Source organism: Hirundo rustica, chromosome 8 (genome assembly GCF_015227805.2).
Source record: "Hirundo rustica isolate bHirRus1 chromosome 8, bHirRus1.pri.v3, whole genome shotgun sequence".
Classification (NCBI taxonomy): domain Eukaryota; kingdom Metazoa; phylum Chordata; class Aves; order Passeriformes; family Hirundinidae; genus Hirundo; species Hirundo rustica.
In genome coordinates this window covers 14,834,636-14,860,652 of record NC_053457.1, presented here as the reverse complement: position 1 = coordinate 14,860,652, position 26,017 = coordinate 14,834,636, and the positions used below count along the sequence as shown (strand labels likewise).

Sequence of the window (26,017 nt, the reverse complement as noted above, 5' to 3'; positions counted from 1 at the left end):
TGCATGGGAGTGGAAGACTGAGCATTTTATTAGACATGTGAAACATATTAAAACCTAAATTCCTGGATACAGGTATTTTGACTGGACTTAAAAGTGTGCCAACTGTGGCACCTCAAAGAATGTGTACGCACATGTATGTGTTAGGCACATGTGTGTGTTTCAATAATATCATATTGATTTAAGAATGTCTTCTCTAGTCTACTGTGTCAATACACCAATTTAAGCTGGAAATTGAGAGTGAGGATGGGCAATCCCTTTTTCATGTATAATCACTTGTAGTAAGGAGTATCAAACCTAGCTCCAATTTCAGGTGCTACAATGAGTTTACTTTCTACAATTCTGAGGAAAAATTACCCCTTTAAGCTGTGGAAAAATGCATGTTTGTTAAAGGACAATAAATATGGGCCCCTACTCCATTCCTTAGAACTAGGCTGTATTTCTTCTTCCATGGAAGAATTTCTCTATTTGTTTCGCAGATAGAGATACATAGATTTAGGAATTAAGTTTTTATACTGTAGTTCTAAAAAGGATTCTAGGAGACATAACTATTAATAGACAAATTCACTGCTTAGGTAGTAGAAATTATATATTGGAGTGGCAATACAGAGTGAACGAGTAGAAGCAGGAGTGAGGCAGACCACAAGTCTGTCCCTAATGTGATGTTTGCAAGCGTACAGCAGTGGGAACTTGGAAAAGAGGATAAAACCGGGGCAAATTTGGAGTAATAGTTCCATGTTACACTCCAGCAAAATGTTGCTTGGGGATTTGTGAACTAGAGATGTTGTCTTTGTGCTTAATAGGCCAGAATAGGATTTTATTATACGTGTCTAGTCATAATGAATGTCAGAGTCTGTGTTATATAAAGAAAAACATCCCCTTATTTGTCCAGATTCAGACACTTAGGATTGTTCCTGGCTGCCCTCAGCTGCCTGTATTGCACGGCCAGTGCATAACCATTCCATGTACAATGTCTTTTGACTTTTGATTTTGAAGAACTCTTGCTTATCTCCCCTGCACTAGTCTTTTTTTCCAGACTGTTTTCATATTCTGTTTACTTGTTCTGTGTTTGATCCATAATTCTGACACTCTGAGCCACCCTTCACTGCACCTTTTTGCTGCTCAGCTTAGGCTTTGTGAATGGGGGACCAGAATGTTCAACTTGCAAGTTCCTGAGGAATTTACAAAACAGCTTTTTTGTTGTTTTCTTTGTTCTATATTCCTCTCTTAATAGTTCCTCACGGTTTACTTGCTTTTCTGGCTGCCACTTATGATTGATCTGACATTTTCATAGAATTATCCGTTGTAACTTCAAATTTCCTTCATGGTACAGTAATTTGTGGTTTAGACCCCATCATTGTGTATTTAAAGCTAGATTGTTTTTTTAAATGGGCACCTTTTTTACACTGATTGCCAAAGAATTTTGTAGCCCATTAATCTTGGACACTTTTGCCATTCTTCACTTTTTTTGCCATTCTCAACTTTTGTTTTTGCTATCCCAAATGAATCTAAATATCTCAGAAGAGGATGGTTCCTGCTGTACTTTAGAGCTCCCTCAGAAATGGTGTGTACAGGCAGGAAATGCTTCCCCAGAGCAGGTACACACAGCACTGAAACTGGACTGAGGCAGGGGCATTTTGGTAAAGCCACCTCTTAAATTGCTTGAGGCCTTTCTTGCTCGACTCTGAAAACCAAAATTGAATGAATTTACAGAAAGATACTGATTCAGATGCCATTAAATCCCAAATAAGCATCCTTTTTCTGGAAAGAAAATACCCTAGACTGGGTGGTTTTTTTGTTTGTTTTGGTTTGGGGTTTTTTTTTTAAGTAATGAAGCCTTCCCTTTGAGATTATTCCTCAATTAGAGCACCCACACAGAATTAATTTATAATAAATTGCTGGTGTCTGCTGTAATGGCTGTAATACATAAAAACTGGTATCATTTTACTTGCAACCTGAGTGAGTTGTGAGGTATTTATTCAGAAAATGTTACATCAGTACATTATTATTCTGTTGGCTCAAATGATGAAGCAACAGAAGTGCCTGTCACAAATCTCAAGAAGGGGGAGTGGTGGTAGTTGAGCCTTGTGGTTACCAAAGCAGGACCCTACTCTTGTGTGCAATCATGGAAGAAATGAGGGTTCACCTTCCACGTTCAGTGGCTAGAATGGCTCTGTCCTCAGAGCACGAGATTCTGAGACTTGGTCCATGGCAGCTTTAAGCTGAGAGTAAAATCAGAAGTTGACGGCTCCTGCTAGAACACACATTTCCATCCCCTACTTTCCCTTCCTGCCTGCCAGCACTTCTCCACCCATCTGGGGCAGTTGGTCAGGCTGCACAGACTGGCACAAACCTGCCTGGTGAGGTGTTGAGTGCTCTGTGCCAGCCCCTCGCAGTGTCCAGATGAGTGCTGATGCCAGCGTGGGAGGGGAGTGCAGCTTTTGCCATGGGAGGAGACAAGGATGAGGCCCCTTATCAAGTGAAGCTGCTGTGGAGCCTCACTTTGAGGCATAAAACATGGTGATTTGTTTCGATTTTCCATCTAGCAACAAAGACTCTAGTTCCAAAGCTGGAATAGAAGTAGCTTCAACATTGGCTGATATTGCTGTAGAACGATGTCTGCAAAGCAAAGGGCAAAGAATTTGGGGACAGAGCCACAGAAGGGGAGCAAATTCTATTATCTCATATGCTGAAACCCACCAATTTTATTATAGAACTCAACTGAAAGAATGGTGAAACAGCAGGATCGGTGACTGGGAAGGCATTGGAAGTGGAACAGCCTTCCAGATTTAAATTGTGCTTTTCACATATATGTGTAATTGCTGCAATTTTGTCAAGGTTATCCCTGTTTTCTGAAAGTGACACCTACCTACCCCTCTCCATGTATGCCAAACATGGAATTCTGGTGACTTTCAGTTTTTCGGCAACTGTTTCTACATCTACAATGTTACGTCAGTCTAAATATATCCTTCTGAATTTTTGAAAAACCTGAAGAAAATCCATATCTATAGTATTCTGTTTCATAGAAAATAATAATTAGACAGTTTAATTAAATTTATGCTTTAAGTTTGTAGTTCACCATTGTCCTTTTCTGTGCATTCATTCAATGTTCCTACAACATTCAGTATTGGACACTAGCCATTTCTCCTTAAAAAACATATTCTTTAATGAGTTGAAATCTGAAACCTGTGCTTTAAAGGTTTACAGAGCATAGTCTTCTCACCTCCCAACATTTAGGGTTGAATCATGCTAACAGGATGTCTGTTTTATGAAATTAATCCAATGGTAATTTTTTACCAGTAATTCAGCGAAATAGATTTTTCTCCATATCCTAATTTGGTGTGATTATTTTTTTCATTGTAAGAAATTAAATGTATGGCTTGTTCAGCAGGTTTCATAATAGATCAATAATTTGTTGGCTTAACTTTTTTTTTCCTGTGGAGGTGTGGGAAGATCAATGTCTGTAGTGCCCTAGGTCAGGATCAATAGTTTTAATAAAACTTCCTTTCTTTTGTTGTTTTGGGGTTGTTGGTATTTTTGTTTTGCCTTTGTACCTTCGCATGGTTTTGCTTTTATTAATGAGCTTTTCCTTCCGTTTCAGACCATTAATGGTTTTCAGACAACATCGCTCTGCCCAAGGTCAAGGCCAGTTTGAACTAAAAACTCTGTTTATCAATGTTTAAATTTGTTGGAAGGGCTTACATGTGTTAGAAGACATAAGAGTTAGAATCACTGCTTTCCAGGGCCCAGAATTAAAACAAAACAAAATCTCAACCTTTTGGGAGGATGACACATTCAGGCCTTTTTTGTGTTTCCTTAAATGAATAACAGTTGTCTTATTTATGGATCTCGTACTGGCATTAACAACCTGGGTAACTACTGTGGCCTTGACTGCTCTTCGATTAAAGATACTAAATGCTCCAAATGGACCTGTATAATGGTACATTGCTCATTCCACAAAAGCAGTTTGAAATAAGATAGCATCTCTTGTTTATTCCTGGAATTTGGAATGGGAAGAGGCAAATTATCGAAATGTGTGTTATCAGCTGGAGTGCTTGAGAGAATGCGATGCTGTTGTCTCTGAGGCTCAACAACCCTGTGTCTTTTGAAATCAATGGAAAGATCTGATTAACTTCATTGGCTATTGATGATGGTCATGGAGAGCTTAAAACATTCATGAATATTAATGGATTATACTGATCCATGTGTCTTTTCATGTGTTGTACCTTGTCTGGAATCTGCGACTCAATTTTTGTAGTCTGCCTAGAGGTTGTAGAAAAAGCAAACTTGATGCAAGCTGAAAGATTTGATAACACATTCTACCTGGAGGTGTCTTCTTTGTTGTGTGGTAGAAGTGAGGGGCACAAAGAGCTGCATCCTCTGACCACTGGCACCTAGGCAGATTATCTTCTATAGGAGATGATTTGTTCCATTATTTTGGCCGTGTTAGTCTGTTTTTTACTTGGCAGCACTTCACTTCATAACAAATCATCACAGAGGAGTTTGAGCAGCAGAATCTGTTCACTCAGAAGGTGCCCTACAGTCTCTGGTAGCCCATCATCTTTAATTTAGAGATTTTATTTCCCATCTTGTGATTACAGTTGAATGAACATCGTAGAAAAGTTTAAATTGTAGCTATCCATGTCATGCTTTTGCCATAAATGATGGAACTTACGTTTTCAAGCCTCTAATCTTCACCTGCTCAAATAGTCTCTATAGAATAATTGCACAGAATGAAAGGAGAGTAAAATGCAGGTATGTATGGTGTTCCTGGATGAAAATTAACTGCAGGAACTGACCCTTTGATTAAAAGTTTCTCTGCTACAGCATCCAGTTTCAGACGATGGAAGTTGTGGGAAATAGATGGCTGAATGGAAGACAAATCCTTAGCTCCAGGAGGGACAGAGCAGAGATCCTGGCTGGTGGAAAAAGCAGACAAAGGGGAGATTTGAATGGGTCCTGCTTTGCCTGACTTTGGGGACTTGGAATTTATTTTGTCTAAGATGACAGAATGTCTAGAATGAACATTGAGGGCACGTGGGAGGTTAATTGGAGTGCTTTGAAATGGTTAATTGTCTAAAAGTGGAATTGTGAGATTTTATGATCACTTTGGCTCAGTGATTTCCACAGTGGGTTTTAGAGATAATGCAAAGTGGAAATTATTTAGATGTGTGAAAAGTAGGCTGTGCATGTCAGTCTGATACCAATGACCTGGCCTTGACACACCTGAGCATATCATAGACTGTGAAGTGGCAGTTAAGATACGAACCTCTGGATGCCAAAAATAATGTTTATGTAGTTACATAGTTGATGCCATTTGAATGAAAGTGGGCTCTGTCTTATTTTCAAGATAACTGTTTTCTTTGTTATGAATAATAAAGACAGTAAAGTAAGCAGACCTGGCATAGAGTATATACAGACAGCAGATTTAGTGAATAGGGTAAACATGGACTGGTTTTATATTGTTATGTTTTGGCTATACCTACTGAATGATACAATACTAATGTTTGTTCAACAAGAATGCACGGAGTAGTCTGAAACCAGATTTAAAGCTTGGGAGGCTGCATACGCTGATTTTGTTTGCTGTAGTTCACTACCCTGTGCCCCCACTGCCCTCCTAATCCGTCCTGATTCTTCTGCCTGTCCCAGTGATTAGCAGTCAAAACTAAATCTGAGAGGAGTCTATGGAACCAAATATTTATGTCCCTTGTAATGTGACACTGCGATATTGTACTGTGAACCTGAAAAGATGCCAGGCCGTGCCTTGTGTCTAACAGCAATTGATCAAAAATGGAACTGCAGAACTCTATTCCAGCTGTTGGCTTTATAAATTTGATAATAAGTACATTTCTTGATAGGATATAACAGTGCAGTAAACTGTGCGCGCCCTCTCTTCCCTCCGCACCTGTCCAATTGCAGTGCGCTGCTTGTACAGTACATTGTCGTCGCTGACAACTGAATAAGAATTTTTAGGAGCAGTTGGCTATCAAGTGATGGCAAATTTAAAGGTTATGCAAATTGTGCCAGTACAGCCCAGCTTGTTTCAGACCTCTTTTCTCTATTATCATATCAATTGAGTCAGCTCATAGTAGACAAAGCAAGGTTATGGGAACCACCTAGAGCATCATGCACCATTAAACATCAATGCAGCACACATGAACATCTGCAACAACGATCCTATTAACAGAGGGTATAACGGAAGGCAATAAACCGCTTTCTCAGTCACCTAATTGTAAAAAATTTAATAACGTGATACTTGCATTATTTATCAACAGCAATTTGGTTAAAAATTACACAATTGCAGTGGATTAGATTACGATACCTATTGTCTGCTGTAAATTGCTACAAAAATATGAAAATCCTTTTGTGAGCAGTAAAACACTGTAGTTAGCAGAATGCTAAAAATGCCATTTTCTTTTAATTTCTGACACATCATGAAATATAAGTTTCTGCTTTTTGCACTGACGTTTTTGTACTTGGCTAAAATACTATAAAAGAACCTAAGAGTGGTTTATGATTTCCTGGTTGTCTAGATAGCTTGAACATTTTAAAAAGCAGGGCACAGTTGTTCTGTTGTGAAAAGTAACATACACAAAACAAATCGGTCTTGTGTACGTGCGGTCAATACAGTTGTTTGGAGGGACAAAGTAAAGCATGTCAGGTGTCTGTACTGGACACGTGTTGTGTGTTGGCTTCTGGAGGAGACACTGCACTGCTTTAGAAGACGAGAGCACGTGAAGTTGGCATCTCAAACAGCTGAGGGGAATGTGTACAAAAATTAAAGTATGTTAGAAGTTGATAACAAAGAGCAAGGAGGTTTGGCTCTTGAAGGCCAAGCCAAAGTCTGGCAATAGGTTATGCTTGCAGCACAGCCTTTGCTGCAGTCAGATTCACTGGTGGGAGGAACAGCCCTGCTCTCCGTGCAGCGGGACACTGCCTGCCTCCCTGGGCTCACGGGAGCCAGCGGCCTGCTCGGAAGGCTTACAGCTACCGCCCTTCCTGTTCCAGCCTCAATGTGCACATACGCAGGTATTTAAGAATTAAAACAGAAAGGAGATAAGAGACTGGATGAATAAATCAGTACGGGCTCCAAGGTTGAGTTTGACAAGTGCATTCAGCTGAAAATCCTGCTCCAAACATTAGTCTGCTCCCAAGCAGCTTTGTCCCTTCCTGGCACCGGCTGCTCCCGACTGTTGCCACTGAGTAGAAGAGACCAGATCAGATCTCTGTTTATGTGAAAGAAGAATGAAGCCTTCTAAGTTTGTGTTAGCATAAAAACCCAAATTGTGCTAGGATCTCTGGCTACAATTGCCTCCTGGTCAGCAGTAGACATCTCAGTCATTGCTTTAATCAGCACGAATCAACAGGTGATGGTGAAGGATTTGGGGAAAGAGGAGGAGTGATGAGACAAATATGAGTACAGGCTTGGTAAAAGGATGCATTTGGCAAGTTGAAAGTTACAGGCATTAATTTTGTTACCTCAGAAAAAGGAAAATTTTTCTTAAAAAATGTTAATGTCTTTCCTTTTTAGATCTGGTTTTATTTCCTCTAGGAAAAGATGGCAAAAAAAGCAGTGTAACTGTCTAGATAGCCATTAAGTACATGTTTTCTACTGAAATGCTTCTAAAAGGAATGAATAACAAGCATTTTCCATTTTTTCCCACATTTTTGATTTGTGGTTCAAATGATCTCATTCTGTAGGTTAACCAGAGTTTTTTCCTACATATCTCTGCTGTTTTTAAATCAGTATCTGCTTTTTGCTTTTCTTCATAACTTTTTATAACATAATTGTGTCAGCAGAGTGTCCATATTTTGCTTAGACACATCTATTTACTTGCTTACCAACCTTGCTTTTCAGACTGGAAACTCTTCAGAACAGGATTTTGATTTTTTTTTTCTTCTAAAACTTATTTTGGTGGTCATCTTGACAATACAAGAATAATACATAATACAGAGATCATGAGTTGAGCTCACTTATATGCACCAACTGAAGCTTGATTAATCTTAAAATATTTTATTGCTTCTAAAAAGATAAGTGTGTCATTTTGGGTATTATTTTGGAATCATTTAAATTTGAATTATTCAGCAAATTAATACCACAGAGATAATACTTTAAAGAAAATGAACCAGTAGTGACAGGCAGTGATAGGAGTCTGACAATGTTCTGCAGAGAGGGAGGCTGGAAATGTTTGAATTCTCTGCTAGGTTATTTATTTTGGTTTTGTCAAGCAGCCTGACTCTATAGTGTTGGGGTTTACATTAAATGACCTGCGTGCCCTGTAAAGCCTGTTGGGTTACCTTTGTGGGTGCACATATGGGACTGCCATGCTTTAAAGGCCTTCATACACAAACATATGATCCAAGAGCTCTTGCCAGAAACTCTTTGTCAAAGCTGCTCTTGCAGTAAGTGTGTGTAATGAATTTAATCCACTGTGCAGTCAATAACTGTAAAAACTCAGGGGTGCGTAATTTGCATCAAAATGTGCGTGATGTTGTTTTTAAAAGCTGGTGGATTTACCATCCTGCTTCTGTCAATGGTTAGGTAATACTTTTAAACTGATAACATGATACTACAGAGATCATAGTTTGGAGTATTTAATTAGCTAAGAAATTATTTGCAACTAATGTAGGGGGAGAAATAAGCTCCTTCATTCTGGGCCAGATTTTTGGTTTAGACTGATATAACCCTTAAAGAACTCCATTAAAAACAGCAGAGCTGCTCTGTTTCAACTGGCATTTTAAGAGTAGGGTATTTTCTCTCTGACATTTGAACAAATTTTGGGCTCCACTGCAGTGAGATCTTCTAAATAGATTTAAAACCTACTAAAGTCTGATAAAATTAATTTAGTAAGCATATTTTATTCTTCAAAAATAAATAAGTAGTCTTGGGAGATCTTAATTAAAGGAAACATGAAGCCTACATATACAAAATGAGAAAAAAAAATTGTAAAATTCTAGAGCTGAGCTCTGAGATAAAAGGATGAAAAATTGAAATTTCTACATGTAATCTGAATTTTTAAAGACAGCGCTGTAGAATTTCTGTGGTATAGCTACCTCATCAATGTTCAGCTAGTAACAAATTAATTTTCTTCTTCAAGGAGAAGCAGATATATACATTAACTTATTTTTAGTAATATATCTAGGGAAGGCTGTCTCTCTCATTCCATTGGACTGATTTTATTTATGAAACTAAATATAAATTCTCCCAGAAGAAAAATCTCCTTCAGAGCTGCTCTATAGTGACCTAATGCTCACTCCTTCTCTTTTCAGTCTTACTGATGCTCAAGTGAAATAGAAGTGCCTTGGGCCCATTTCTGCCTCCACTGACAACCCATGCTTCTCAGATTATCATGCAGCATAAAAAAAGCTGTCATGTAACATGGCATTTATTTAAATGATGTGATTTCTGTGTTCACCACTCTGAAACTGAGGTAGAGCTAAGAAAGCTTGCAAGTTTTGACAGGTGTGTTTACCCCGCTAGGGCAATATGCTTAATGTATGAAAAATGTGAGGCAGAATACAGGTTTTGTCCTACTCAAAATCAAATTATAATGTGTTTTTCTCTCTCTTTTTTTGGTTTTATTTTGGTTTTAGCCAATGCCCTGATAAGCTTTTGAGTAGGAATTGCATGGACATGATTTATAGGTTGACACTAGTCCGAAGATTCTCGCACAGGACAGTGTTTTGGTGGCCGAGCTGTGCAGGGGTTTAACATACATCTGTAGAATGCCATGAAGTACAAGTATTCACGTTTCCTGTTGGTGTGTTGGTCAGTGCAAACAGCAGGTGAATGCATGCAGGGTCTGGTTTCTGAGCTGAGAGATGTTTCATTTTTGCACAGTCCCCACAGCCACGCTTCAGAAGGAGCGTGTGTGAGCCAAACGTGTCGCTGTCACCTTTGCGATGTATTCCTTACGCTGGACATCGGCATTCCAGCTCTCATCTTCTGTGTGTGTTTACAAGTCTTGACCATCTATTTACAAACAGAAATAGATTTGTTTGCGTTTCTAATTCCCATACACAGCTCAAAAAATAATGGTGGAGGGCTATGGCTTGGTTTTTCACATGTGAGGATCAAATAAGATGCACAGTGCCCAAAGCGATACACGTAGGATTTACAGTGCAGAGATACTTACATTTGTGGATACCCAAGGCCAGATGTGGTTTTGTGTCACCCTGTGCTCACTGGTGTGGCTCAGCTCACTGTGGTAGAGCTTGCTCTTCATAGAGACCAGGATCATACAATTTATGGGCTTGGTTTATTGTAACCCATCTCTCCTGTCTTCAGGAGTGATTTTGATCCGAGCCCTTCACAGTATTCCCAGACAGTCATTGTGTCGTATCAGTGAAATACCTGCAGAACCTTTTCTTGATTTTGGTGCCTGTGACTTCACACCCCTTGCCTTTGCTGAGTCCCCAGCCCCTGTGTGAGCCCAGACAGGGGTCAGAGGAGAGGCTTGAGCTCTGAACACTACCTTATGTCTCCAGCAGCCATGCCGAGCTCGAGCAGTGCGTTTCCTGGCAGTTCAGTGGGCGCAGTTTCAGCTGCCTCTGAAATCAGTGCCTGGCGGGCAAATGGCAATACTCTTGTGTGCTTGTAAGGCTTTTTCAACAGAGTTCATTGCCATTTTAAACCTTAAACATTGTGACACATGCCAGAAAAATTCAGCAGCTTGTTCTTTAGGGCAGTTTTTCCATATATATATATGCACATATATATTTTAAAAATGTTTTATTAGCAACAAACTGAAGCAGAACTAGTATTTTCTGTTGACCTCTTGCTTCTCCATCTTGTAAGCAAAGTGTTCTGTTTACTTGTGCTAAAAATTATTTAATATGAGAAACAAAGTAGAGATTCAACTCTTGGCACTGGCAGTGATGATACAGAAAATAATGACATTTAAGTGTGCCCCACACCTTTGATAAAGTAAACAAAATGCATTTTGGCTATAGACGATGTTCACGAGCCATTAGTCAATGCTGCTACATTTCTTACAGTTGTTGTAACTATATACAGAGTTCTGAGTCCAGTCTTGTGCTGGTATAAATCCAGAGTAATTTCAAAGGAGTGGTGTTGAATTAACAGGATTGCAGACAGAATCAGGTGTAGGTTCAGACGATACACGCTGTGTACAAAACTAGTGTTTAATCCTACATCATTGCTAATAGTTGATGTGTATGAGTGTACAAGTTGATTCGGATGAACCTTCTTTCCTCTATTAACTCTAATCCTCTGAATCACACTTCAGTGAGAGGCTACAAATATGACTCCTGAATCAAAAGGCTCTTGACCAGATAATGGTACAATTTGTATGTCTGAGGAGAGCTATAAGGGGAAGACAAGTCTCATTTACCTCCTAGGATAGAGGAAAATGGCGTCTGCACACTGTCATTTCCCCTACGGGTATCTATGGGACTATGACTAGAGCCACAGGAGATGCAGTCTTTGGCATCATATTCTTTCTGTTTCTACTGAAAATGAGCTAGCTGTCTCTGAGGAACAGCACTTTGCATCCCGATCAACACTTTTGCTTAGCAAGCTGCGAAGAGAATTTTTAACTCCATTGCTAAAGAGACCTATTAATTGGGGGTTTTATTATGGAAATCAATTAATATCTGTATTACTTTTGTCATACCACAGACATATTAAAGCATTATAAATGACAGCTGCTCTGTAACTTGTTTAGGGTCATTTGTTTGTTATAGCAATAAAGGATGAACAACTTCTACATTACTAGTTATAAAGATTTCTTGGGTACATACAGAATTCATTAGAATGCAGCATCATTTATTGTGTACTACTAAAATACTTGATAGAAACATCCCAAGGCGTATGGCTGGCTTGAACCTTGCTTGTCATTCTGTAACTCCATTGAATGGCACAAAGAGATTCCTTCTTCTTCTGACAAGCCCTACCTAGCTCCAGCACCAGGCACACAGGGCACAGACCGAGATGGCGGAGGGAGGAGGTGTTGGCATGCAAACCAAGGCCAGCTTAACACGCAGCCAGAAAGTGCCAGGAGAGCCAGAGTGTCCATCCAGAACTGGCATGTGAAAGCCCCAGCCTGAAAATGCGGGTTCTCATTCTGTTTGCATCCAAGTGACAGGTTGCATCATCTCTGCCAGGTTTGAAGTACATCATCCCTGCAAGGCTGAAGGATTCCTAGCTGGGGTTCAGTGCCCTGCCCCGCGTTGCCTTGTGCTTTGCACGGTGCTGTGTCGATAGGGAGAGGGAGCTGCGGTGTCTCTTTGATGTACAGTATTGTGTGTGGTGTCATTGTGTGAAGGACAGCAACAGCATCATTTTACTGTCAAACAAAACAGGAGAATGCATTGCTGTGCTGAGGGCTTTTAAAGATGTATTGATGTGCTGAAGAAGATACAGAGACTTAGAGCCTGTAGCCTTTTGGGGTTTATCTTCTGGAGACAGGTGAGAGCTAAAAATCATCCTAAGCAACATGGCCTGGTTTCAAATACTTTTCTCATTACTTCTTACCTTACAGCTGCCCAGAGACATTTATAGGTTTTGAGTTCAGGTTTCTATGTTCTGTTAAGTTCTTCCTGTCTTTTTTTTTTTTTTTCTTTTCTTTTTATCTCTTTTTTTTTGGCCCCTGATCTAAAGAAAGAGAGGGTGGAGGTGGGGAGGAGACGGGACAGAATTCTGTTTCACAGTTGTTCCTTTATTTTACAAGTTAAAGCTCACAAAAAAAAACCCCATGAATGTGACTCCATCTTGTAAGCATCTGTACTACCACTACCAACCCATGGATCAAAAGATTATTTGAGGAAATAGCTAGATCTTTTTTGTATATATTTTAGGTCTACCTTCTTCCTTTCATTTTATTTTAAAACAAAATTAAGGACACTCCAACATGTTGCCCGTAAGAGTTCTGTTACAGGTAATTAAATGTAAGTTTACACATTTAATCTACTTTTAAGAGCAAGAGAGACTGGTAAATGACCCAGTTAAGGAAAGTACTCAGCCTAATTGGATGTAATGATTGCTTGCTGGTGTTTATTACTGTACTAGGAGTAGACATGTAGTCTGTGATTCTAATTTGGATTACAGACAGACCTGTAGTATTTGCACCTATCATCAGAGTTTGATTCTTTCTGCTAACATTGTGAAATAGGCTTGTATTTGTTTGGGAGCTTAAGAGTGTTGGAATGGAAGTTGCACTGGGTTTTTTCAGTTACTATTGTTCTGCAGTTATTATTTCTCCAGACTGCTTTACCTGCAATAAGGTGGATATGCTAACATATATTTTTGCCTAGGAAAATAGAGATTTCAGCTCTTTATATATGTAATGTGAGAGATTAATAATAACTAAACTTACCAATGAGCTGTATCCTCCTGACTTACCTGTGAACTTACCTTACCTTCGGCCTGTGAAGTCACATTAATGTCTGGGTTTGATTACTTCTGTGTCATTTTGAAAGAGCTGAGTTCGTGACAAATGTAAAGTCACTGAAAGTTGAATCAAAGCCCCAAAATTTTAGATTTCATTAATGCTTATTTTCTAAAATTTCCCTAATTGTAGTCACCTTCTTGCAATTTCAACTCACAGTTCTGAGCTTCCAGGAAATTATATTCAAGTGGAATATGTTGTATCATAGAAGATATTTGTTACATAAAAATAGAACACTGGGTTTTATGCCCAGAGCAGAGGCACTTGGACTTCAAAACACTTATGTAATTATTCTTTATTTCATAAGCTTTCTGAGTGATGAATGAAATCAGAACTGACTTTGAAAAGCAAGGCCAGTGACGACCAGTGCACTTAGGCAAGGTGTCTCAATGTTCACTGTGATGGATTTGGGAGTTTTATAACATAATGGATCAAAAATGAAGTTAAAGCAACATTAAATTCACAAAAAAAAGGATGCTCAGAATTGAGACTTCTGCTTCATCGTGATTCACCTTGTTGTGTTTAGTTGCTACAAAACACAGATCAGTAAAAGAAATTAGCTCTTTTGGTGCTATTACACAGACATAGCAATTTAATAGTAATAGTAATTTAAAGGCAGCTGTAATTGTAGCTTACTTCTTTTATTGTAAAGGAAAGGAACAAAAAAACCCCAAACCTTGGACATCTTTTGTTGATCTTCTAGTATATATTATTGTCAGCTGTAGTTCAGTTGACTCTACTATGCTAGAAGTTCTCCTAAGGTTAAAGAAAAATAATTTGCCTATTTGATGTGTGCAGATGGTAATATTTTGTAATTTAGTATGTGCTCCAAAGCCATGCTGGCTCCTTCTTAAACTTCGGTATTTGGCAATATGAGTTTACTGCTCTGCTTGAAAATATATAGGAAGTTTCAGATAGAAAATGTATTACCCAAGTAGACATGGAAAACTGTGACCAGAAAAAATAATTCAAAAAAATTATACACCAGAAGACTTTCCTAATGTATTTGGAAAGTTTGGGGTTTTAGACTCATTCAGTTACTTACAATTATATCTACTACAGAAAGAATGGAATAGGAGCTCCTAGTGCAGTACTTACCTGCACATACTAGAGGGAGCTGAGGGAGGGAGTCAAGGCAGAGGAAAAGAAAGGGAAAAGATGACGATGGTGATAGTTTTCATTTGTGCTAGTTTGCTTGAGCAGATTCTTATTTGATGCCACACCCCATTTCCAGCTTTCAAAATACAGAGTACATTATTCACTCTCCGTGCCCAAGCACAGACATTTTGTGTGCGTATCAATTGTCTGCTGTGCATTGAGCGTAGAACATCTGTGTGTGCCCATGCACGCTTGGGAAGGAGCGGGTTAGTTTATTACAATGTGTCTTCAACAGACTTAGCACATGTTTGTTGTTTTAGTATTATCTAGAGCAAATCAATATACCTTCTTGTGAAAGGGATGAATACACTCTGCTTGTCTGGCAGAGTTTAATGTAAGACCTCTCTTTCACGATTTCCAATTCAAATGAATCCTGTTAAAATTACTAAAAAACATTGCTCTTGAAGACTTATCTTAAGAGCACGACACAGCATTGAAGCACGTTTCTAAATAGCTTTCTTAACAGGGTAGAGAGTAGGATGCACTGAGAACTGACTGAAACCTGTTCTTTAATTGGAATATTCATCTTACGTTTTTCATTACCCTTTTTCCTTTGCCTCTCATGATAGTTGTTGCTAATGCTCCCCTCCCCTCCTGGTGGGCCAGCCAACAGTTCCCTCTGGAGGCAGCATCATTATATCTGCCTGGTTCACTTAGTAGCAGATGGTGAAGAGCAGTAGAGCTGATACACTGCATTTCACAGAAACCAGGATCCTTCTGGTACCTCTGCAGCATACACAGACTTGCCTGATCTGAGACTGTGAATTCTTTATATGCCTTCCAAGCTAGGCTTCCTTGTTTGCTACTGTGTATGTCAGTGTAAGAGTGATTTTTATGATCTGCTCTGTTGCTGGACAGTGAAGAAACTACTCATCTCCAGGTTTCAGCTACTGGAAGCTCTGTTTTCCATTTTATTTCTATTTTTACCAAAAATTAAAAGAAAACAGCTCTGATGTTTTTTTCTTTTCACTGGTTGACAGGCTTTTCTTCCCCCTCCCCTTTTTGTAATTCCTGCTGTCTGCCAAAGGACAATCTGTTTGCTCTGAGACAGTTTAATGCATACTGACTACCAGAGGCAGAACTTCCATTGGCTCTGTTACAGGGGTAATTTACACTTTAACAAGGTATTGTGACAAGGTGGTAATTATATTTTTATCACGTCATTATGACATTACCACCTGGAAAGCCATAGCTGATTAATTAGTGGCATATATTAAATTTATAACCCTGGAACTCTAAAGTTATCATACCTAAGTGGTGTAATTATGCTGAACTGTGGTGTGGCAGCGAGTTGGAGGTGAAGATGCTGAGTATCCACCTATTGCAATACGTTTAATGAGTGCCAGTAGAGGGCAGGGAGCTGAAGGAAATAGCTGGGGTTTTTAAATAAATACCAAAGAAGAGAGTGAAATCGTTGAAATCTTGAAACCAAATCTAGTCAGATGGCAAGTTGCAAGGCTTCTTACATGTATGGATTTTTTTTTAAAGGTATAATTTGAAAGCACTTTGATTTACACTTGTTTTTGCTTTTTATTTGACAGCTTTATTTCAGTTAATTCACATCTATTTTGGTTTTAACAATGCAGCAGTTTCTGTTGATCTTTTGGAGACCTGTACTGGCCATTCTGTATGCTATCTCACCTTTTTGCAATTAGTAGAAAGCACTGGTTTTGACAGGATGGATTTTTCTCAGTCTTATCCATATGCCCAGCTGTTTTATGTTGTTACTTCTGATTTACTTTTTTTCTTTTACTCTTTTCCTTAGTACTAGGAGGTAGGGAAAATAAATGAGGCTGGAAGTAAATAACAAAAATGCCCACAGCTTACGGTTTGTTTGAATGTGTTCCCATATCCCTATGAAGTAAATACAAACAGAATTATAAACCCAATCTATTTTTACCCAAATTATCATGCTAAAGGTCATAGTTTTGAATTGTTTTGATTTTCCCTGTGTGTTGTGTATTTCAAAGTCAGATTGCCAAGTAACTCATGTTTTATTCTTCCCTTTCTCTACAGAAAATGAAGTGACTACTTTCCCTGTGTTGGTGAGTGATCAGAGTGAAATTGTGGATACCAATGGAGCTGGAGATGCATTTGTTGGAGGTATCTCTTACTTCTTTCTATTGTTTGGAGATTATCCTATTATTCTCTCTATGTATAATCTACTGTTTTTCGTTCAGCTGTCCTTCAGAACGAGCTTCATTCTTTTACAGCTTTTCTCTGCATCCTGAAGTTATATGATTTAATTAAGTTCTAACTTCCAAAGGGAAAGTGTGTTTTATTACTTCAAAAATAATATGCCATTATGCTGTACTCTGGTAGTTTTCATGAGATTAATTGTATCTGTCAGACTGTTGCATAAACAAGCTGCATCAAGTACTGTATAGTGTACAGAAATCCCTCCTGGCTTAAATGTTAACACATTGTTGTTCTTTAAAACAGGTTGTAGTGAATATTAAACAGTATGTTAATAAGTGAGCATAATGTCTCCGATCATGTAAATTTTGGTAGAACATCTGCTTCCAATACAATTATTTGGACACCAGAAAAGAACTCAAAGGGTTAATTTGTTAAAACAAACCCCAAAAATATCTGGCGTTGCTTAATATCCATTTGCAAACTTACTATTTTTTTTGGCGCAAGCTGTAAGGAAAAAAGAGGATGTTATGTCTATGCCTGTTTAAAAAAATTATTCAATATAAGCCAAAACTCAATCTAATCCAAGATTTCTGTCATTCATTGTAACCTTCATCCATGCAGTTCGGTGATGCACTATTGCATCCTGAAGGCTCTAATATCCAGTCTGTAGTAGCTGTAAGGAGCTCCATTAGTCACTAATTTACTGGAAATACTACAAAAGAGACTTCATAAATAGAATTGCAGGGCTCAGTCTTGTAGCTATGGAGGGGATAGCAAGCAGCGTGTTACCAAATTAAAGCTTCAGAATTGTGTCCCACTTCAAGAAAATATTCAACATAAGCTTAATCTTAAGCATGTGAGTAATTCCATCCTTACTTAATACAGCATTTAAACCAAAGATAAATGTTCAGTATACACTTAAATCTGCCTGAGAAAAGGAATGTTTTTACTCATTACTTCAGTGCTTTCGTGAATCAAAAAGGACAGAAATAGAGGGAAACACAGGTCGTATTATTCATACACCTTTTAGGGCATGCTTGTCACTCTTTATTGTTCCTAAATCACAAACAAGACTAAATTTGAACCAGTAGGTAACAGTGACTATAACATAAATAACATCATCTTCAAGTGCTTGTCCTTGTATATGTTTGCTCTGTGTATGAGCTGTGCCAGAAAGCTGCTGTTCTTGTGAGGAGAGGAAAAAAAAGAGAGAATAGGTCTTGCCTGTTTTGTTTTCAAGTGTCTGCCGTGTTTATCTCAGGTTGTATTTATTTTCCATTTGTCAGTTTTAGGCCTCTTGAAATCAGGACTTCTTTTAATAATCCTAATTTTGTTCTTTCCTAGGTTAGCTGCAGGAAGGATATTGCAACTAAATAGTCAGGGCTTTAAGAACTGTTTTATAATATAATAGATCAAATTAAAGCCTTCCTCAAAATAGATCCCTCGAAAACCTTCCTCTTTAAGTTACATCCTTTTCTCTGGTACTGCCATAGCTGCCAGTTTTCTGTAGAAGGGCTAAAACGTTGACTTTAATCAGAATATCCTGAATGGAAAGGTTGATATAAACCAGATCAGTCTCTATTCCAAACTACTGCCTTCCACCAGCAGTGGAAGGAGTTGGGGCACATCCTGTCAGGCTGGTCTTGGATCAGTTGTGAGATTCCTTTCTCGAAAGGGGAAAATGTTGTGTACAATGTTCATCTGTGGGAGTGATGAAGAGACATATTCTAAAAGATTAACTCTCCCTTATCCTTCTAAGTGTTAAGATACAGCAAGCTCCTGTATATTTGGGATAATCTTAACAGAAGTCCTGTATCACTGCTTATGGATGTACATTATCTTCAGTTCCCCACAAGTAGCACTGAGGCATCGGATGCTTTTAAACTGGGGCACAAATACATTGTACAGTTCCCTCTCACTGTCAAGGAAAGGACCACAGCTGGTTTTCTCTCTGTCATGAAAGTCATCTCAGCCATGGCAAGTCTGTCTGAGCTGTCCTTGCAGTTAGATGGTTACCTGAGCATTGGTGTGTGAGCTCAGCCTCTTGTTGCACCGTGCTTCTCTCTCCTGTGACTCAAAGCAACATGAGCTTTAGAATATCTGTAGTTCTTCCATTGGCTTCTGGGATAGCTCAGGTCCCCTCCGTCACTCCATAAATAATAAGTTGATCATTTATTCTCCTCAGAGAATAGATTTTCCTGAGTTTAGTCCAGATGGGAGAATTGGGACTCATAACAGTCTAAATACACAGCTGATTCTAGTCTTATGTGTACTGTGGTCTCCTTCTTCAAGGAGTCATTTAATTTTCCTTCCCATGTGTAGGAAATAGGATACTGGACTGCATAGGCTTTGATTTGGTCTGTGTTTCATTTGGGGGAAATGTCTGTATTTTATCTGTGTCACACTTTTCATGTGCTTTCAAAGTGTGTATTTGGAACAGGAGAAGTTCTTGATTGTGTCCTTAGCAGCAAGCCCTGCGCAGTAGTGTAGGTAATACTGCTCAACATGTGTCTTCTAGCATTGGATCTAGCATTGAGCCAGCTGAACTGTTACTGGCCTGACAGAATTTTTACGACAGGAACGTTATATTCTCTTCAGTGCTCTTCTGCTTCTTTCTTTGATTGAGGTTTTTATCAGTTGTTACTACTAGGCAACAGGTAATGTTTTGATTTTAGTGTCCTTGTAGTAAAATGTTTCAAAATCCCTTAACTAAATTAATCCCTTAACTAAAAAAATTTACTCAGTGTTACAATATCCCCTCCTGGAAACCTAGTTCTTTTATTCAAACAGCAGAGAACAAGATACCCATGGCAAAGTTTCCTGTACTTCTCTGGAACCAGTATATTAACATGACTGAACGGTGTTTTTTCTGGAGCAGGTGTCTTGGCTGAGAGGGGAATGTGGGATATAATGAGAACTAACCCCATCAAACAAGATTTATTTTGTATTAGGAGGTCAGCTTTTTTAGACTCTATCATATTTTGAAAGGTCTTTCACAGTGGCACTCTCTTCCAGAGGTATAACTCACAGATTGTAGGGAAATTCCTTCTCAATAATAATGCCAACTTGGCAAATCACCCCTTATATGTTTCTCCATGTAAAAGTTGAAAAAAAGAAAACTGGGTTGTTGGGTTTTGGTTTTTTTACTAGAACCAGTTTAACTACTGAAGCTTTCAAGACCTTAAAGTCTAGGAAAAGTTTAAAGACACAAAGTTTCTAGGCGCTTGTAACTGTGTGAGTTGATTCATGAGTTCAGCATTTCTGAACATGGAGCCTCCAGCCTCCAAGGAGAACTAGCTCACCCCAACAGCTAGCAGCAAGAAATAAACCACATTCTTCAGCTGAAATGTGGTTTTATTAAGTTGGCACCAGGACTATCTCTGAATTTCTTGCTTCTTACTGCAGGCATCAAGTCATCTGCCACTCAGGCTGGTGCAGCGCATGAATAAGAAACTGGGTTTTAAAATTGCTGCGGGTATCTTTATGCAAAGAACACTTCCCTAAACAACGCTAACACGGTTCTGCTTTTATTGCTTACCAGCAACGCTGCTACCTTTTACGAGTTTAAGCAATAACAGTTTACTTTGTAGCATCTCAGCACCTCTTGTGGTTTTCAGGAGTACCACAGATACTTGGTTATAAATCCCTGAAAATTTAAAGTTGCAATTCCAGATTCTTATGACATTGGCAAATCACTTGAGCTTTGCTGACATGGTTTATGTCACAAGAGTCCTCTTAATGGAATTACAGCCCTAGTTTGTAGAGTTTGGGGAGCATTCTGTTGCTCATTAAATTAACATTTATTTATTACTAGTCAGCCCCAGTTTGAACCATTGCAGTAAGGATAATCAAAGCGTACTTAATGGCAATAAATAGACTGGAATATGGACAGTTTTACCATCGTGTGCTTTCCTTTATGCCATCCTGCTCTCTTTAGCCAGAACAGGCCTGCCTTCTGTTTGAACTCCCCTTTGTCATTGCCACCGTAACTAATGAAAACAATACGCATCTGTTCTAATAGCTGCTGCCATTGTTCCCTGCAAAATCTCTCCCCTAGAATCTGTCTAGTCACTGGAACTGAGTACAGAGTTCATAACAAATGAATAGGAGAAGGTGTAAAATCGATGTTTCTTCAGGTTCCATCAATATAAATATATTGACTTAATAATCTGCTATGATTTAGTCATATACTACATGAAAAGTACCAGAGTATGAAATGGAACCACAAATCATTTTCAACAGCACGATAAGGCAGTGACAGAATGATCGCAGCAAGCGTGTGTTGCTTATCACCATGCTATAAAGATGTTATACCATTCTCAAGGAAAAGAAATCCCAAGGCAGAAGGAGCTCCTCATTAAGCATTGTACGATGCCAGATAGGAGCTGATAGCAATTTGCCTCTGTCAGCATCAAAGGGGAGGTCAATGGCTCAAACCACCTGTCAATTTAAAAATGGCATTGGCAGCTTTCATGTGCTGAGGAATCTCGTAAAGCTGCTAGCTAGAGTTTGAAAGCTACAGTCACATTTTTTTGGTGCACGTTCTTACAGAATAAGCAGTTCTCTCTCTTTCTCTCTCTTGTGAAGCCCAGCATGAGCCTTATGAGATGGCCAACTCCTGTCTCAGCTGTCAGACAACTACTCTGATAGAGATGGGGAGAGCAGCAAAAGAGGAGTCATCCTCTTTTATGTGTCCTGGTGAGAGTGGGCCTCATGGCATCCTGATCTTCTCTTTAGGGACCACAGGGCTCACCAAAGATACTTCAGTATCTATTCTGAAGATACTTCAGAATCTTTCTGATTCTGTTTGAGCCAAACTGTCTCAGTAAAGCCATTTCTGCATCTTCAATAGACAAGTTAATTACAAGCGTTCTTTTTCCATCTTAATCTAAATGTCTGTACAAATTAGATAAAGACCTTGGACTTGTAGGAGTTTGCCTAAAGGTTCTCACATTGTTCAAATTTTAGCCTCTGTTCATGAGGTAAATGCAAATGATTTTCAATAGGGTGACATTCAGCTTTGATTTCAGAACTAAGTAATATTTGATATACTTCTACATTATTCAAATATTGAAATACCATCTTTCGTGCTTTGAATATATTTTGCATGTACATATACATGTGTATACATGTGTATCTATAAAACCACAGTACAAGAAAGAAAAAGGTATGTTTACAAAGAGTACATAGTGCACAAAATAATCGGTCATCATTATTCCTCTACTATTAAGTGTTTGATTCAGAAAGCTCTTTGAAAAAAGGTCTGGTTCTGTTTTCTGAACACATTAGGATAGCTTTAGAATACCGTGGCCGAAGCTGGTGGATTTAAACAAGTATAATATTGATAAAAATGGAAACATAATTGAAACCAGTATAATAATAATTATGCTGTTTTTCTGTAGTATCCATCACTTATGGAAGGAATCCAGTGATTTGTAAAATTAATAAATCATCTTGATGGGATTTGACATCATATGAATTGACCCTGCCTTAAGCCAGGGACTGGAGCAACTGACCTAAAGAGGTCCCTTCCCATCTAAATTGCGTTATGGTCCTATGAATTTTAATCCTGTAGGTATTAAGTTCCCCGGTGCCAGATCCTGCTCGTCTGGGAATCCAGACTCAGTCATCTTCAGAGGGCAGTGTTGGTGGCTCCAGAGTAGGAGCTGACCGAATTAAAAAATGAAGCTCAAAGAGTGGGAATTCCAGCTTCTTGCAATAAATCTGTTCTGGGGCAAAGAGGGACTGTACTCCTGCCTCTGTCTAATAAGTCCCTTATGTATTTCTTGTGCGAGCATTATGGCAATAGAGGCATGTGCACATGTGAGAAATGAAATAAGCTCTTATGAATAGTTCCTATATGGCTATTCCAGGAGTGCTAAACATGCAAAAAGATCTGATAATGCCTTCAGCAGAGACAGATTCGAATGGTTTTTCAGAACACTAAATTATGAGTAAGCTTGTGACTATATTAAAAAAAAAGTTACTTAATGGATTTCTAGGGCTCTTAAAGACTGGAGAAGAAATTGTTTGCACTAAAAATGAATGTTTCTCTTATTTGTTGTATTTTCCTCTCTGTATAAACCTGTGCTGTAAGGGCAGCTCTCCCTCCATTATTCACCGCCCGCAGAACATTCTAGATTTGTTGAAATAAGAGTACAAGGAGCTAGGAACAGTTCTTTACTGAACAGCAGGAGCGTGACATCAGAAGCTACTTCATCCACTTATAGCGGTCTGTAATTTTTATAAGGTTTTTATACTTGTTTAAGATACCTTGGGAAGTTGTCATCATTTTTAATCACATTTGATGGAGAGAAATACAGTGGATAAAATGTCACTGCTGTGAAGTACTCCCTTCTGATAACACTAGAGCTCTGAGATGCAGAGCTACTTGCCAGCTGGGAGCGAGGGATATTTTTTTGGTGATATCAATTAAATAGGTATGTGCATGTAATTTGTAATGGCTGATTTTTGCTACAAAATTTATCTTCACCAGCAAAGAGAGGGGAGATACTACTTTGAATTGTTCTGGCTTTCCTTTGAAGTAAAGATAACTGTTGTAACAGAAAGCAGCGCTCTCTCCGTTTTCATTTGTACAACATTGGTGGCTAATTGCCTCTGAGCATTCCTGTTGTTACTGAGATCATGGTGGATGAGATAGGAAGCTTTGAAATAAAAATACTTACTTCATGTCATCAGCACGTTGACTGACAGCCCATTTTGCCTGTCTTTACTACTCCTGGTTTATAAACAGCATACAGGAGTATAATAGCTGAGCTGCAGAGAGGGCATCAATCTTTGCTTGCTAGGGGATAAGCTGTCAACATGTCCATGACTTACCACCCCTGTGTTGTGATGGCACTCAGAACCCTGTCAGATAAACATCCCACATAAACCCAGGTTATTAGATGAAAACCCAGGTTATTAGATGACCACGTTATCTCTGTAACTGACCTTCTACAAACTAGGAAATGACCACGTTGTATGTTCCTAGTTGATTTTTTTTCAGTCTCTGCTAGAGGCACATCATTTTTCTGACCAATAGTGTAGCCAGTTGCTAGTAATTTCAACATTAGTACTGGGTCATTTTCAAAATTTGCCACAGTTTGAATTGCAGCTACTTAAACAAAACCATAAAAATAGATATCACTCAGAAAAAAACATGGAATATTTCTGTTTTCTTTTTAATTCCCTACTTCTTTGTTTACCAATTTCCATTCAAAATTATTTCTTTGGAAAGAATACCCTCTTCTGTGCTGATACTATATGTAAACCTGTTTGCACGTGTTGTCCAAGTGTAATTGTAATTATACTGTTTTCATTGCTTTAATTGCTATCCTTCACTTGATTTCTAACTGTTCCTCCTAATTTCATTACATATGTATTCTTATAATACAGTAATGTAAATACAGTAATTCACATTTTCACCTGTTCCATTTAAAGGCAATCCAGAAAAAGACATAGTAGAATAAAATTAAGGCAAAGCATAGTATACTTGCTGTCATTTCTTAAATAACATGTAGAAGCAAAAGATCCACTTAAAAGGATCAGTGTATGGAATTAAAAAACCCTCAGAAGTTTCTAATTAGGCTGAAGCAGGACCTGATTCCTTTAGCCTCTGTGTCTCTCTTCCTGTCAGTGACACCGTCAGTGTTAAGGGAGTCTCAATACACAGCAAGAGGATTTATATTTTGCAAAATTGGCTTTTAAAAGGCCTAATTTACTTCACCATAAATTCAGTGACATTCTGGACAGGTTTTGTGAAAAATAAACGTCAAATAGGTTGTGTACACTTTAAAAAAAATAAAACAGCAACAAAAACTACTGTGTTAAAAATAGATTTTCAAAACCAATTACAAAGTTCCAATTCTTGCTGTAATAGCTATGGGACAATTACAAATTGACTTAACGCCTCAAAGCAAATCATCACCGTTTAAAATACTTTGTCATGCCTACTATGCCTACCCTCATAACATTTCATTTTATGTTAATGTGTCATGTGTTAGAAAATCATGTAATGATAAAGAAAATGTTCATGTGGAAGGTTAGAAATTGCTTTAATGAGTTACTATTACCTTGCTTGCAGACTGTTGGCAATATTTTTGTGTTATTTTAATGTATTCTGAGTAGAGACAGAGGCACTCGTCAGATTGGATCATCAAGAACATTCCCCTGGGAATCAGGGCAGGATATAGTCCCCTAAGAAATGATGTGTCAGATTAACCCGATGCTATATTCACAGGAGATAAAACACCACACGCTGAAATACAAAAAGACACTGAAATACATTGTCTGTTTGACATCTCACATGCCTCGGTGGGTGCTGAGGACATGGACACAATGACCACGAGCTCACAAGCTGGGTCCTCTCTCCCTTGCAGCTCCTCTGTTATATAACAGCATGGTAAAGTCTCTCAGAATTTGTTCACTTCCCCCGCACTGCAATGGGCTCCTACTTGAAGTGGGAAGATGGCAAGATTGCAGTAAAAAGGAATTAAAAGAAAAAATGTGGTCCCAGTTTAAAGCAGTGGTAGTATCAGTGCTTGTAGGTTGATTTAAAACTGATCTCTGACCCATTGGAAAGGGATGTTGCTTTATTGGTGATCAGTAAAGTTTTGCATCAATCCAGAACTGTAACAGATACTTAAGGAGGCAAAAGATATGAAGTGTCACGGTATTAAAATAGGAGCATTATGAGTATAATGCTAGGGTAGGCTATTTCAGCCCACAAAAGTCAGGAAATTCACAGGCTGCCTAGCTCCCGCATTCCCACTGCACTGGGTGTTGCTTTTTGATTCTCTCTACATACTGCTGGCTTGGCTGTGTGGAAGCACACCTGCAAATAAAACTCTCCTGAGAGATGGCTGTTCTGCAAATGCAGCTGCAAATCTCCTAACTTTTGTGCATATGAATCTTGGCTATGAAGTTATATTCGTGCAACCTTTTTTGCACTTGAATATATGTTAAAAACTAAGTAGAGGGATAGGACATATTATTCCATTTTATTATCCTTAGAACTTCATTATATCTGTATTAAATTAATGCAGCTCTCTTCCCCTTGTCCCAAGCAGTAGGTGTAGTAATCTGCACCATTTAGTGTCAATTCAACAGATCTGGTTTGAGGCTCAGAAACTTGCCACAAGTACTAATAAAGCTTATTTCACTCTTCTGTCTCAAAAATTATTAAGGAAAATTTCAGATTTTGAAGAAAACGTCTAGGAAATGCTTTTAGTTAAAAAAAAAAAAAAAAGAGAGAGAGAGAGAGAGAGAGAAATATCTGCCTGGGAAGTGCTTTTTTCAAATAGAGAAGATAC

General features: G+C 38.5%; 1 protein-coding gene across 2 annotated transcripts in view; it reads left to right on the top strand.

The window, feature by feature from the left end:
• Positions 1-26,017, top strand: part of ADK (adenosine kinase) — a 273,051-nt gene that overhangs the window by 237,947 nt on the left and 9,087 nt on the right. For both annotated transcript variants that reach the window (XM_040070582.1, XM_040070583.1), the window contains exon 10: positions 16,581-16,667. In XM_040070582.1, the coding sequence (XP_039926516.1) occupies positions 16,581-16,667 (87 nt within the window). The remainder of the gene's footprint in view (positions 1-16,580; positions 16,668-26,017) is intronic.